This window comes from Macaca nemestrina, chromosome 4 (genome assembly GCF_043159975.1).
Source record: "Macaca nemestrina isolate mMacNem1 chromosome 4, mMacNem.hap1, whole genome shotgun sequence".
NCBI classification, from domain to species: domain Eukaryota; kingdom Metazoa; phylum Chordata; class Mammalia; order Primates; family Cercopithecidae; genus Macaca; species Macaca nemestrina.
Genome location: NC_092128.1, coordinates 67,780,825 through 67,797,110, shown reverse-complemented (window position 1 = coordinate 67,797,110; position 16,286 = coordinate 67,780,825). Strand labels below are relative to the sequence as shown.

Sequence of the window (16,286 nt, the reverse complement as noted above, 5' to 3'; positions counted from 1 at the left end):
CTATAGTTAACAACAACATATAATTTCAAATAGCCAGGAGAATATTGAATGTTCACAACACAAAGAAATGATAAATGTTTGCGATGATGGATATGCTAATTACACTGATCTGATCACTATACATTGTACATACATAAACATTAACTATGTACCTCATGACCATGTACAACTGTTACTTGTCAGTTTTAGAAAATAAAAAAGCAGAAGAGATCTGCTACCAAATGCAGGAATTTTCTATAGAGTCTCTTATAGCTAGCCTTCTAAGCAGGCTTAACTCTTCTCATGATAGAGTATTGACCATCACCAAGAAGAAATCTTTCATTTTAAGCACTCCAGGAAATTATCAGGGAGTTCTCTCTGTAGATAACCAAAGTTTTCCTAGTTGTACTCCTACCCATTTTTCTTAGTGTGGTCATTTAAAGCAGTGCCTCACCAACTATCAGAGATGAGGGCCAGTAATTTTTGTTTCATTTTTTTCCAGTTCATTACAAATCAATGCATATGTCTGTAAAACACAAAATCACATGCTTAAATATGATGGCAACATCAAATTGCCATAAAAGTTTCTAAGCTTTTCACCCCAATTTCTGAATTTATTACAGACTGGTAACAAACAGCTCACAAGCCAGCACCACGGGCAGACTACACTTTGCACAGCGCTCAAACGTAGGCCTAACAACCTGGCTTGGCTTGGCACTTCTAGAAACTGATCCTGAGGCAAGACTTCTTGTAAAAGAGTTTATACTGGAAGTTAAAAATCGTCAAATTATTAAGTTCTAGGAATGGAGTAGTAAAGTAGACAGAGCAGGGAAGGAATAAAGTATGAATGTTCTCGCTGGTCACCCATCTGGGCAACTGGAGCTCAATTTTGCTGGGAAACTCTGGAAGACAGTGTCAGACAAAACTAAGAGTTATTCCCATCAAGGGGAAAGGAAACTGTGCTTTTCATCTACCAAATCCTTGCTTAACATTGGAATACAGATGCTTCCAAGACATTAACTTTCTGGCACTCTGGCTTTTCCTACACACTTGCTGTGCATGCCACCATGTCTGGGGGAAAAAGGCCCACAGGCAAAGAGGTACCAGCATTCATACAACCAGCTTTCAGCTTGTAGAGGTGGCTGCCAAGAGGAACTTGCAGTTGGCAATGCCAACTACAACTACTACACCATCCAGTTGGAAATTATACAAAGAGTATGAACAAAGTTCACAGGAGAAACAAGGCTCTTCAACATATAAAAAGATATTCTACTTCATTCATAATGAGACGTGTGAAAATTGTAACTGCATCAATACCATTTCTCACCTAGTAGATGGGTAAAAATCCAAAAGTTTGAGCACACATTCTGTGGGTGAGGCTGTTGAAACGTAGGTTCACATACATTGCTCTTGGATATGTAAATTAGGACAATTCCTGTGCAGAGCAATTAGGCGGTATCTTTCAAAATAAAAACACAGAGTTAAGTTTTGATCCAGGAGTCTCACTCCTGAGAATTTATGCTATAGATACGCCTACAGGCATTCAAGATGAAAAATAAGCATTGCTATTTGTTTTTCTTGTTTTTCATGAATGACATTGTAAAAGTAGAATATGGGCAGTGACGCAATAATTCATCTTTGGGACTGGTCAAAGAAACAATGATGCTTTCACAGAATGGAATTCTATACAGCTGTTTAAAACAAACCAAGGCAGCTTCTTTTACATATATGGAAAGATGTCCAACATATACTGTGAAATTTTTAAAAAGGTACAAAATATATATAGTATGATTCCTTTTGCATATGTGTATTTGCTTTTAATTGCCTAAAGAAACTCTTAGAAGGATTCAAAAGATCCATACCAAACAAGATGGGAGAACAGAGGAGTAGTGACAGGAGTAGAAGCACCATAGACCTTTTCATATCATTTTGGTTTTTTAATTACATGAGTAGGTTACCTAATTATTAAAATAAATTTAATTTAAAAGGTAATGGGGCATAGGAAAAAATTTGTTAAAAGATACAAAATTACAGCTATATAGGAGGATTAAGTTGTAGTGTTCTATAGCTCTGTAGGATGACTATAGTTAATAATATATATTTCAAATAGCTAGAAGGAAGATATGATCTCAACAGAAAGAAATGCTAAATTCTTAAGATGATGGATATGCTAATTATCCTAATCTGATCGCTATATATGTATTGCCATGTCACTATGTACCCCATAAATATGTATAATTATCATGTATCAATTAAAAATTTTTAATTAAAAAATTATAAACAAAAAATCTTTTTAAGTAATTGATTGCCTATCCCTGCTAAATCTTATCTTACTCATGCTAAACCTCACCAGCACGTTCATTCTTTTCTCGTATATAAACATTTCTAAATCTTTCATCTTTCTGGTGCCTCTTGTTCAGATCTACAAACATTTCGATGTTCCTTTTGAAACACAGTTCCTTAAGCCAAAAACAGGACATTTTTTCCTTTCTTTCACATTCTGTAATTAAAATAGTATTTAAATTCTTGAATTTTAGGAATATTCAACAACAAAAGTTGTCCATTATTTCATCTCTATTGGAATTTTTCCCCATATGAAGAAGACTTAAAATACTTTAATATAAAATAAATTGTCAATAAAAATAGTTTTTATAAAACTGGCTAAAAATATCAAGCAAGCATCAAAAATATAACTCCAGATGAGGTGCAGGTATAGAATATAATGTGATTGTTGCTTCTGTTATTCTAACTTGTGAGTCTCTATAAAGTGTACACATTCACTGTAATTTTTTTATAGTCACATAATTTCAGGATCACATCAAATAATATGCCTAATGCCTTTTCACATAAAGTATTAATTCCAGTCTCTCCATAGTCTGCCCCTCTACCCCATCTCTGCCCGCTTCCACCACCAAACCATCCGCCTTATAATGATTACCATTAATATTTTTAAACCTAAGTGCAAAGCAAAACTATCTTGCACTATCTGCACTGTCTTTGCAATAATGCTATAAATCTAAAAATATTTTAAAGTACTGTAACTCTAAAATTGTTTTAAAATAAAAGGCTTATTTAAAAAAAATACTCACCCTATCCTTATTAAAGTTTATCTCATAGAAATTAACCTATCCTTCAGCATAGAAAATTGTTTTAAATGTTTATTCCATTTTCCAAAATATATGCTCCACACATATTTCCTAAACATGGCCTCCATGTCTTTATTTTAGTTTTTGATAAGAAATACAGAAACTTTATCCATAACCTCCTACTCCAACTATAGTGTTTTTTAGACTACATGAAGCCTAGAGATTATCGAATCGTATAAATTCATTTCACAGATGTGGAAACTGAACCCAAGAAGGTGAAGTAATTTCTGCAAGGTCACATAGCTACATTGCAACAAAGCAGAATTAGACCACAGATTACCTGATTTTCAGGCTAGGGTTTTTTCCGATCCTTTTGAAATCAGGTGATTAAGTTGAAAACAAGTTGGTTGTAGATCCAAAAAAAAGTGGGGGGTCAAAAGGACTGATCTGAAACAGGTATATCCAGTTACAATTTTGGACTTTTCAGTCAGTGATGAGTACTTTGCCTTTAAAAAACATGACAAAGACTAAAGAAACAGAATTATCTAGTGGTACACTTAGGCTGACTGTGATTATTGGAATTCTAAAGAATGATACACAACATTTTCCCCTTCTTTCATGTTCTCTCATTAAAATAATATTTAAAGTCTTAGTAAACATTTTAGGAATATTCAACAACAAAAAGTTGTCCATTATTTCATCTCTGTTGGAATTCTTCCCCATATGAAGAAGACTGTTAAAACTGCTTTAATATAAAATAATTTTACAATAAAAATAGTTTTTATAAAACTGGCTAAAAATAGCAAGTAGACATCAGTGGCAGTCATGGAAGATGACCTACTCAGATGTTCCTTCGAGAGACCCTGCTGCAAGGAAACATAATAAATAAACAGCCTTCAACTGGCCCACATTATTGATAAGCACCACGTTATTCACATGATCCACACTGCCCTTGGGCTGCTCCCAGCCAATGACCATGCATAACAGAGATACTAGAACAAAGCCATCATTGCCTCATATGAGCATCCTCTAATGGATCATTGCCTCATACGAGCTTCCTCTAATGGGCAGCGTTTGCTTGGCTGTCCCCATTGGACCAGCCAAGACTTTTCACATCTGCACTATGACTTGGATCTCCTCCTCTCCAATGTTTCCCTCGCCTTCATCTTTTGCATGTGTTAAGGCCAGCATTGCAATATGAAGGCTCCCTCCTCGTTTATCCTTTAAGTCATTTCCTCCAATAAATCTCCCATCTTATCTTGGTATCTGCTTCTTGGAGAACCTAACTGACAAAGCATCACAAGCAAAAAAGCAGCAAAATAAATAACTTTTGTTAATAACATTAGATAATAATTATGACATTTATTAACCCTTTCACTCAAATATAATCCTCAACAGATAGTTTCGCCAATTGTTATGTCCTAAGATGTTAAGCATAAATAAATGACAAATGTACATAACAGAGTGTGTTAGGGAAGCATATCTCTTTTTCCAAGTTCCAATCCCCTACCTATGAAAGAGAAGAAAATATGTGATTCTTAAGGTCTAAAGATATATATAAAAGAAAAAAATGTATTTCTGTTTCACTGAACGTTATGAAGCTGCTATTCTCAGAGAAGGACTAAATGTGGTAAAGAGATAGTGAAGAAAAGATGCTTGGGGCAAAAGTTGAAAATGGCTGAATCTGAGAAAAAGGTACGGATTTAATCCCTCCGCCACCCTGAATGTGAGGCAGAGGAACAAGGATTGTAGAATGAAGTATCCCAAATGCTGAGAGAGGCCTCACTACTTCAGTAAGACACAAAGCTTTTAGTAAGAATCTTCAGTCAATACAGTAAAGTTCTCTGAGAAACACTTCAAAGGCCACGAAAAGCTAAGTGACTAAATCGACCCAACTCTTAACAGCAGTATCATGTGGCCAGAAGAGCCAGAATAAAGATGTCAACCACCACAGGCACAGACCAGACCCCTTCCCCACCTTCTAGCCCTAATCAATTTCTGGACCCTGATTTGAGAAAAGGATGAGAGAAAAAAAGATACAAAAATTAACTTAAATTCAATGTGATATTGGCTAGGTGCACAGTACCTCCACAAAAAGTTATTCTGACTTACAGAATTAGAAAAAATTGTAGCATTCCTTAGAGTTGTGCCACAAGTTTATAGAAGAAAAGAAAATAAGAATTAACAGATGCCAAGAAGAATTCGGAGGGTAAAAGAGCAAACAATGAGAAATCAGAACTATACTTAAAGAAATACACAAACAGATGCCACAAGTGCAGAGTAAGGAAAATGGAGAACGGAAGATGGAGAATAGTAATGAAAAATGGAGAAAAGTAAGGAAAATGGAGAATAGAAGATGGAGAATAGTAAATAATCGAAAATGGAGAATAGTAAAGAAATGGAGAATGGAAGATGGAGAATAGTAAGTAATGGAAAATAGAGAATAGTAAGGAAAATGGTGAATGGAAGATGGAGAATAGTAAGTTATGGAAAATGGAGAATTGAAGACGAAGAATAGTAAGTAATGGAAAATGGAGAATAGTAAGGAAAATGGAGAAGGGAAGAAAAAGGGCACATGAAAAGTAGAGTAGATATCAGATGTTAGCTTCCCACCTATATCTTTTAAGATACTTGGTGAAAAAAAAAAAACCATATGAACTAAGGTTATCACTTGAAGGTGATAAACCAAATAGTATTTTGAGAATACTTAAGAATACAAAGATTAAAATGAAGGCAAAACTGTCAGAATTGTTTGAACCAGAGCAACTTCATCTTGATTAGAGGCTGGATAAAACAAGGTTAAGACACGTGGGCTGCATTCCCAGATGGTTAAGGCATTCTAAGTCACAGGATGAAATAGGAGGTTGGCACAAGATACAGGTTATGAAGAACTTGCTGATAAACAGGCAGTAAAGAAGTCGGCTAAAACCCACCAAAACCAAGATGGCCATGAGAGAGAGTCATTCTCACTGCTACACTCCCACCAGCATCACGACAGTTTACCAATCCAGTGGCAACATCAGGAAGTTACCCTATATGGTCTAAAAAGGGGAGACATGAATAACCCACTCCTTGTTCAGCATATCATCAAGAAATAACCATAAAAAAGGGCAACCAGCAACCCTCCAGGGTTACTCTGCCTATGGAGTAGCCATTCTTTTATTCCTTTACTTTCCTAATAAACTTGCCCTGAATTCTTTCTTGCACGAGATCCAAGAACCCTCTCTTGGGGTCCGAATCGGGACCCCTTTCCTGTAACAAACGTACTTAATAAAATTGAGTGGTAGGGGAAAAAGAGAAAGCAGTAGGTAGTTATTTTAAGTGTTGATTCTCATAGAAATCAACAGACCATATCTAAAAAATGAGAAGATTAAAAGCATTATTACAATTTTTTTTTGTTTTGAGACAAGGTGTCTCCCTGTCACCCAGACTGGAGTGCAGTGGCACAGTCTTGGCTCACTACAACCTCCACCTCCTGGGCTCAAGTGATTCTCCTGCCTCAGCCTCCTGAGTAGCTGGGATTACCGGTGTGCACCACCATGCCCAGCTAATTTTTGTATATTTTGTAGAGATGGGGTTTAGTCATGCTGGCCAGGCTGGTCTCAAACTCCTGAGCTCAACTGATCCACCTACCTCAGCCTCCCAAAGTGCTTGGATTACAGACGTAAGCCACAGCACCAGACCAAAAGTAACAATTCGAATAAAAATGGGTTGGACTGCTCCTGAATGACTACTGGGTACATAACGAAATGAAGGCAGAAATAAAGATGTTCTTTGAAACCAATGAGAACAAAGATACAACATACCAGAATCTCTGGGACACATTTAAAGCAGTGTGTAGAGGGAAATTTATAGCACTAAATGCCCACAAGAGAAAGCAGGAAAGATCTAAAATTGACACTCTAACATCGCAATTAAAAGAACTAGAGAAGCAAGAGCAAACACATTCGAAAGCTAGCAGAAGGCTAGAAATAACTAAGATCAGAGCAGAACTGAAGGAGATAGAGACACAAAAAACTCTCCAAAAAATCAATGAATCCAGGAGTTGGTTTTTTGAAAAGATCAACAAAATTGACAGACCACTAGCAAGACTAATAAAGAAGAAAAGAGAGAAGAATCAAATCGACGCAATTAAAAATGATAAAGGGGATATCACCACTGACCCCACAGAAATACAAACTACCATCAGAGAATACTATAAACACCTCTACGCAAATAAACTGGAAAATCTAGAAGAAATGGATAATTTCCTGGACACTTACACTCTTCCAAGACTAAACCAGGAAGAAGTTGAATCCCTGAATAGATCAATAGCAGGCTCTGAAATTGAGGCAATAATTAATAGCCTACCAACCAAAAAAAGTCCAGGACCAGATGGATTCACAGCTGAATTCTACCAGAGATACAAGGAGGAGTTGGTACCATTCCTTCTGAAACTATTCCAATCAATAGAAAAAGAGGGAATCCTCCCTAACTCATTTTATGAGGCCAACATCATCCTGATACCAAAGCCTGGCAGAGACACAACAAAAAAAGAGAATTTTAGACCAATATCCCTGATGAACATCGATGCAAAAATCCTCAATAAAATACTGGCAAACCGGATTCAGCAACACATCAAAAAGCTTATCCACCATGATCAAGTGGGCTTCATCCCTGGGATGCAAGGCTGGTTCAACATTTGCAAATCAATAAACATAATCCAGCATATAAACAGAACCAAAGACAAGAACCACATGATTATCTCAATAGATGCAGAAAAGGCTTTTGACAAAATTCAACAGCCCTTCATGCTAAAAACGCTCAATAAATTCGGTATTGATGGAACGTACCTCAAAATAATAAGAGCTATTTATGACAAACCCACAGCCAATATCATACTGAATGGGCAAAAACTGGAAAAATTCCCTTTGAAAACTGGCACAAGACAGGGATGCCCTCTCTCACCACTCCTATTCAACATAGTGTTGGAAGTTCTGGCTAGGGCAATTAGGCAAGAGAAAGAAATCAAGGGTATTCAGTTAGGAAAAGAAGAAGTCAAACTGTCCCTGTTTGCAGATGACATGATTGTATATTTAGAAAACCCCATTGTCTCAGCCCAAAATCTCCTTAAGCTGATAAGCAACTTCAGCAAAGTCTCAGGATACAAAATTAATGTGCAAAAATCACAAGCATTCTTATATACCAGTAACAGACAAACAGAGAGCCAAATCATGAAGGAACTTCCATTCACAATTGCTTCAAAGAGAATCAAATACCTAGGAATCCAACTTACAAGGGATGTAAAGGACCTCTTCAAGGAGAACTACAAACCACTGCTCAGTGAAATCAAAGAGGACACAAACAAATGGAAGAACATACCATGCTCATGGATAGGAAGAATCAATATCGTGAAAATGGCCATACTGCCCAAGGTAATTTATAGATTCAATGCCATCCCCATCAAGCTACCAATGAGTTTCTTCACAGAATTGGAAAAAACTGCTTTAAAGTTCATATGGAACCAAAAAAGAGCCCGCATCTCCAAGACAATCCTAAGTCAAAAGAACAAAGCTGGAGGCATCACGCTACCTGACTTCAAACTATACTACAAGGCTACAGTAACCAAAACAGCATGGTACTGGTACCAAAACAGAGATATAGACCAATGGAACAGAACAGAGTCCTCAGAAATAATACCACACATCTACAGCCATCTGATCTTTGACAAACCTGAGAGAAACAAGAAATGGGGAAAGGATTCCCTATTTAATAAATGGTGCTGGGAAAATTGGCTAGCCATAAGTAGAAAGCTGAAACTGGATCCTTTCCTTACTCCTTATACGAAAACTAATTCAAGATGGATTAGAGACTTAAATGTTAGACCTAATACCATAAAAATCCTAGAGGAAAACCTAGGTAGTACCATTCAGGACATAGGCATGGGCAAAGACTTCATGTCTAAAACACCAAAAGCAACGGCAGCAAAAGCCAAAATTGACAAATGGGATCTCATTAAACTAAAGAGCTTCTGCACAGCAAAAGAAACTACCATCAGAGCGAACAGGCAACCTACAGAATGGGAGAAAATTTTTGCAATCTACTCATCTGACAAAGGGCTAATATCCAGAACCTACAAAGAACTCAAACAAATTTACAAGAAAAAAACAAACAACCCCATCAAAAAGTGGGCAAAGGATATGAACAGACATTTCTCAAAAGAAGACATTCATACAGCCAACAGACACATGAAAAAATGCTCATCATCACTGGCCATCAGAGAAATGCAAATCAAAACCACAATGAGATACCATCTCACACCAGTTAGAATGGCAATCATTAAAATGTCAGGAAACAACAGGTGCTGGAGAGGATGTGGAGAAATAGGAACACTTTTACACTGTTGGTGGGATTGTAAACTAGTTCAACCATTATGGAAAACAGTATGGCGATTCCTCAAGGATCTAGAACTAGATGTACCATATGACCCAGCCATCCCATTACTGGGTATATACCCAAAGGATTATAAATTATGCTGCTATAAAGACACATGCACACGTATGTTTATTGCAGCACTATTCACAATAGCAAAGACTTGGAATCAACCCAAATGTCCATCAGTGACAGATTGGATTAAGAAAATGTGGCACATATACACCATGGAATACTATGCAGCCATAAAAAAGGATGAGTTTGTGTCCTTTGTAGGGACATGGATGCAGCTGGAAACCATCATTCTTAGCAAACTATCACAAGAACAGAAAACCAAACACCGCATGTTCTCACTCATAGGTGGGAACTGAACAATGAGATCACTTGGACTCAGGAAGGGGAACACCACACACCGGGGCCTATCATGGGGAGGGGGGAGGGGGGAGGGATTGCACTGGGAGTTATACCTGATGTAAATGACGAGTTGATGGGTGCAGCACACCAACATGGCACAAGTATACATATGTAACAATCCTGCACGTTATGCACATGTACCCCACAACTTAAAGTATAATAATAATAAATAAATTAAAAAAAAAATGGGTTGGATGTGAAGGCTTAGTCTTTGACTCAGCAAAGTCAAAAGACGAATGATGAACTGAAAAAAATGTATTTGCAATTAAATGGCTAATATTCTTAATATATCAAGATTTCTTACAAATTGAGAAAAAACTAAAATCTGATAGAAAAATGGCAAAATATATAAGCAGGCAGTTCAAAGAAGAAATGGCACTAAATGCATGAACTAATGCTCAACCTCACTCTCACCAAGGGAAATGCAAGTAAAAAGTGCAACAAGCTACAATTTCTCATCTATCAGATTGGCAAACACCCAAAAATCTGATAACATACTCTATCAGCACGGTTGTAGAAAACAGCTGATGGGAATGCAAAGTGGTACAACTGTTAGGCAAAGAAATTTGATAATGTCTAGGGGAAAAAATGTACAAGCAATCTGTATAGCAATCTGACTTCTAGGAATCTACTCCAAAATATTCTAGTTAAAAGTACAAAATTATTTATACAAAATATATTTTTCCAATGGCAAGATGCAAGATTTTCCAAGATGCAACATGCAATATTTTCCAATCTGCAAGATGCAGAGCAGTATACATAGCATGATACCACTTGTAAGAAAAGTGATTTTAATATATACATGAATGTGTTTTATTTGTAAAAAGAAAAACTAATAAAAAATGGATTACTAGATCAGTGGTTCTCAAACTTTAGTGTACATAAAAATTGTCTTTAGGAACTGATTCCCAAAGTTTCTGATCTAGAAGAAAATCGAGGACCTGAAAATTTATACTCTTAACAAGTTTTCAGGTGATACTGAAGCAACTGTTTTGGAGACCACAGTTTGCTAAACTAAAAACAAATGAAAACAGTTGAACCTATTAATATATCAAATTAATTATATTATATACAGACAATAGATTTGTTTGAAATGACTTTTGAGTATTTCGAGTGTACATCTTAAGTAGAAAGAGTTCCAATTATAAACAGAGCTTAAGATGAATCTCAAACTTAATTGAGAAACTACTAGCAATATTAATATTATTAATTTGAAACCAGTTTGTATACAAATACATACATACATCTGTGCATGAAGATAAATCAAATAGGTTATGTTGTCAATGTTGTTAAGAACCAAAATTGTTAGTATAAGAGAAAAGAGTTTCAAGTTAAGTTAAATGAAAATTCTATAATGTCAAATTTTGATTGGAAATATCAGTATTATTTCCAGATTTTGCTTTTCTTTTCAACATTATGTTCCTTAGCGCTATAATTGCAAAAATCTGGAGGACAATGACCACCCAAAAACAAGATTGCTCCTATTGCCCACATTTTGGTCCCTGATTAGCATTTCCCACAAAAAGCAGCCAGAGTTCTATGGCAGAATTCTGATTCCAGATTTGGGGCAGAAAACACATGAAATGGGTCTGTGACAAATTGTTTTACCAGAAAGCAAGAAGGGTAATCAACGACTAATGGGAGGCAGAGTATGGTGGTTCATGCCTATAATCTTAATGCTTTGGGAGGCTGGGGCAGGAGGATTGCTTGAGGCCAGAGGTTCGAAACTAGACTGAGCAACATAGTGAAACCATGTCTCTACAAAAATTAAAATAGTCATACATGGTGGCATGTGCTGGTAGTCATAGCTGCTCAGGAGGCTGAGGTGGGAGGATTGCTTGAACTCAAGAGTTCAAGGTTACAGTGAGCTATGATTACACCAATGCACTCCAGTCTGGGCAACAGTGCAAGACTCCATTCTTAAAAAAATAAAATAAAAAGCTGGCAGGACATGTCCAAAGGCCATAGGAGCAAATAAATATGCAGGAGGAATCCACTGGCCAAATATGAGAATAATGAAAAGAATAATGGTTGCAATTAATTTGTTATAATCCATCAGTTCATTTCATCACTAAAAAGCAAAACACACACACACAAATTTAGTTGGTCACCATTATAAGTATTTAAACATTTCCTTACCTTAGAAGTTGGCAGTAGAAAGAAAAGAATTAAGCATTCATCCTGCATTTTCTGTACTGCAGAGTGACTGAATAGTCCTAGTTGACAGTGAAAAGTTCTCTACAGAAAAATGCCAGTTAATAAAAGTGAAAAGAAAGTGAAAATTAGAAAATTGTCACTTTGCATTTCCTGACAAAATGATACAGGCAGCTTTTATCAGTAGATGAAATTATTACATGACAAACTGTTAGGAAATTGTATCCTGTTAGCATCACAAAAGTAGAATGACTGGACAGTAACACTATGTACATTTAATGAAGCACACAGCACCACAAGTGTGTGCCAATAAGTTGAACCTGAATCTCATCTAACCTTCAATGCTAACTCCTTCAATTATCAGGGATAATTGGGGATATAAGGGTTGGAGTAACAAGTTAAATGTAACCAAGAGGAAACATATAGATTGATCCAGAGTTTGTGACATTCTACAGAATAAGTAACCCAATTTTTTTCAATAAGTCAACAACATTGATATAGAACAGCTCTAGATTAAAAGAGATGTAACAAAATGCAGTATGTGGACCTTGTGTGGGTTCCTTAATTGAAAAAAACAGAAGTAAAAAGTTATTTTTGAGACATTCAAGAAAGCGTAAGCATTGAATGTATTACATTATAGCAAGGAATTGTTCATTACGGGTGATGATAGTTTCACAATTTTTTGAGTCTACTTTTTAGCTTACTGAAATATGTCACAGTAGAATAACACAATGTTTTGGATTTAAAATATTTCAGTAAAAAATAAAGAAAAAAGGGACAGAGGAGATAATAAGTGAGATAAAATTATGATTACTGAATCTGTCATATGAGCATTTATTATACTATCCTTTCTATTTTATGTATATTTAAAATTCAAAACACGTTTAAAAGGTAGAAGTTGGCTCAAAGAAAAACTCTGTCAAATCTTTTTAAAAGTATTTCATGTCACTTTTCAAGAAATAAATGGAAGATTCCAGATTATTGGTAATTATATTTTTCAATAATTTGAGACTTTAATCTAAACCCCAGAGTAATAGAAAGTGTACTAGAATACAAATCCAGTAGGAAACCTGGGGCCAAGCCAGGTTTTGGACAAAACCTTTTGAATTTGGGCAAATCATTTAATCTTTTCAGATCTCATCATCTGTAAATTAGGGACTTAGTCCAGATGACTTTATGTCTTATGTTCACCTCTAATCACTAGAAAGTAATATGAATGCACTCTTGCTGGTAAGCAAAGGGCACAGAATTGAGTAACAACAGCAAAAAAAGCATGAAAGAGCAGCTTAATCGGAATGACTTCCATGAGGTTACTCACATATGTGAAATATGTGGATTAGATTAACTTATCTTTAAGATGTTACCTAGCCCTAAAATTCTATGAAATGTAATAGCTGTAGTCACGGGCCAGACAAATAATTATTTTATATCAAATTCTAATTGCTGATGTTATCTCTCAGTTTCAGCAAGGCTAATGTATCTGTATGCTAGAAAGACAACACACTTATTAATCAATAAGATAGAAAAACATAGGTAGACCAGGTGTTCTCCAACCTTCTTATCCCTGGATATAATCCATGACCTGTATTAAGAAGGAGCCTATTAATAATGGAGAGGGAGCAAGTTAAGGTTTTTTCAGTGTTGTATTGCAATATCTCAAGAGACACTTAATGCTGTAACCCCAGATGAGTGTCCTTTAGTATAAGCTCTCAGGAAAAAAAAGTTATGATTAAGACAGTAATTGATACTGAGCTATAGAGTGTAGAGTATCTACAATTTAAAAGGAAGACAAGGATTTAAAGCAACCATGGTAAATGATCTTAAAATACTATATTTGATTAGTTGTCATAGTATGTGGAGGAAAGTAAGGGGAAGCAGTTGACTAGGATCAACAGGTAAAAGTTGCAGGGAGCCATTTTTCACCAAACCTGGACTCATATGAAACGTATTTCATAAGGGCTACTGCAGTCTGAAGAAGGGATAAAATGAATCATTTCGAGAGTGAGCTCACTACACTGGAGATTATTTCACCAGAGGTTATTGTGCATTTTTTAAAGGGCTTTCAAGCCTCGGGCATGACACAATTTACACAATTTTAAAACTATAGAATAATGGAAGTGGGACTCAAATAAGCCACTTCATCAATTTTTTTAATGTATGTTATGATACTGTCACAAGAGTGTGATGAAGAGCTCTAGATTACTAGTAATTACTGTTTTCTATTTACCTGAGAAAATTTCAACTCCCAAGTAATGGAATTTATAACTGGAAATTCAAGTTTGACTATTCTGTATATGAAATAAGGAGAATGTTTATAAATATCTGTTAAATCAATAAGTACATAAGAACTCACAATTGTGAAATTTAGGAAGAAAATGCAATTCATTCATTCATTCACCAAATAGATTTTGAAAGCCAATTCCTGCATTCATGGTGCTTTTATTCTAGCTGGAGGAGACAGATAATAAACAATAAAAAATAAATAAACGTCAGGTGGTAAGCTTTATGAAGTAAATAGTAAAACAAATTAAGTGAACAGAATAGATAAGCTACTGTTTAGATTGGGTTTCCAGGAAAGTATCTCTAAAATGATAACATTCGAGCAAAGAGGCCTGAAAGAATTAAGAAAGTGGCCAGGCGCAGTGGCTCACGCCTGTAATCCCAGCACTTTGGGAGGCCAAGGCAGGTGGATCACCTGAGGTCAGGAGTTCAAGACCAGCCTGGCCAACAGGGTGAAACCCCATCTCAACTAAAAATACAAAAAAATTAGCTGGGTGTGGTGGCAGGTGACTGTAATCCCAGCTACTTCGGGAGGCTGAGGCAGAAGAATTGCTTGAACCCATGAGACGGAGGTTGCAGTGAGCTGAGATTGCACCACTGCACTCCAGCCTGGGTGACAAGAGCAAAACTCCATCTTAAAAGAAAAAAAAAAGAATTAAGAAAGTGAACCATATGGATACCTGATGGAAGAGCAAGTGCAAGGACCTCCAAGGCAGGATAGAGTCTGGTGCTCACAATAGAGCCAAGAGGCAAGCATGGCAGGAATAGAATGAGCATGAAGAAAAACAGGTAGTGACAGGGCCACTCAGCCTTTGAACCCCGTTAGATTAGGGCAAGGACTTGGACTTTTTTGTCTCTACAAAGGGAAAGTCATTGTAAGGTTTTTAATGGAGGAGTAACATGTTTCTTTTCTTTTCTTTTCTTTTCTGTTTTTTTGTTGTTGTTGTTGTTTTGTTTTTTGTTTTTTATTTTTGTTTTTTTTTGGACAAGATCTCACTCTGTTGCCCAAGCTGAAGTACAGTGACACAATTTCGGCTCACTGCAACCTCTGCCTCACGGGTTCAAACAATCCTCCCATCTCAGCCTTCCTGGTAGCTGGTACTACAGGAACGTGCCATCATGCCCAGCTAATTGTGTGTGTGTGTGTGTTTGTGTGTGTGTGTGTCTGTATTTGTGTGTGTGTGTGACAGGTCTTGATCTGTCTGCCAGGCTGGATTGTAGTGACACGATCTAGGCTCACTGCGACCTCCGCCTCCCAGGCTCAGGCAATTCTGCTGCCTCAGCCTCCCAAGTATCTGGGATTACAGGCGTGTGCCACCATGCTTGGCTAATTTTTGTATTTTTAGTAGAGACGAGGTTTCACCATGTTAGCTGGGCTGGGAGTGACATATTTCAAAAGGATTGCTCACTTCGCTGAATATAGAATAGACTGTGTAGGGGCAAGAGGAGAAAGAATGGGGAAATTAGAAGACAATGATCCAGGAATGAAAATGCAGTACTTTGGATTGGTGTTGTAGCAGTATAAATTGTAAAACATGATCCCAGGTTTTGAGGAAACAGTTTTGAAGAGAGAAAATTCCATTTTGGACAGGTCAAATGTAAGAAGTCTATTAGACATATGGGTGGAAATGTCAAGTACATAGGTGGATATATATGCATGAGAACCAGGCTGGAGATGTAAATTTGGGAGTCCTCAATACACAGATCTGTATTTGAAGCCATGGAATTGAACAAATCACCAGAGACATGAGTATAGATAGAGAAAAAATCAGATCTAATGACTGAGACACAGAGCAGCCTAACCTTAAAGAGTAGAAACATGAGAAAGATCTAGCAAAGGAGATGAGAAGAAGTGACCAGTGAGGAAGTAAGGGAACCTGGAAAGAGTGGTGACCTACAGGTCATATGAAGACAGTCAAGCAGGAAGGAATGAGGGCTTCCAATATGCCCAATAAGATAAAG

General features: G+C 36.6%; 1 protein-coding gene across 2 annotated transcripts in view; it reads left to right on the top strand.

The window, feature by feature from the left end:
* Window positions 1–2,224, top strand: part of LOC105475452 (STEAP4 metalloreductase) — a 35,407-nt gene extending 33,183 nt beyond the window's left edge. Inside the window, exon 6 of one of the 2 annotated variants that reach the window (XR_011622113.1) lies at window positions 603–690. Coding sequence is in view for 1 of the 2 variants with exons in the window: in XM_011730701.3 (XP_011729003.2) it covers window positions 603–710 (108 nt within the window). In the remaining variant the exon portion in view is untranslated. Of the gene's footprint in view, window positions 1–602 lie in introns of both variants that reach the window. The other variant, XM_011730701.3, reaches the window with a different exon arrangement.
* Window positions 2,225–16,286: the final 14,062 nt, after the last annotated feature.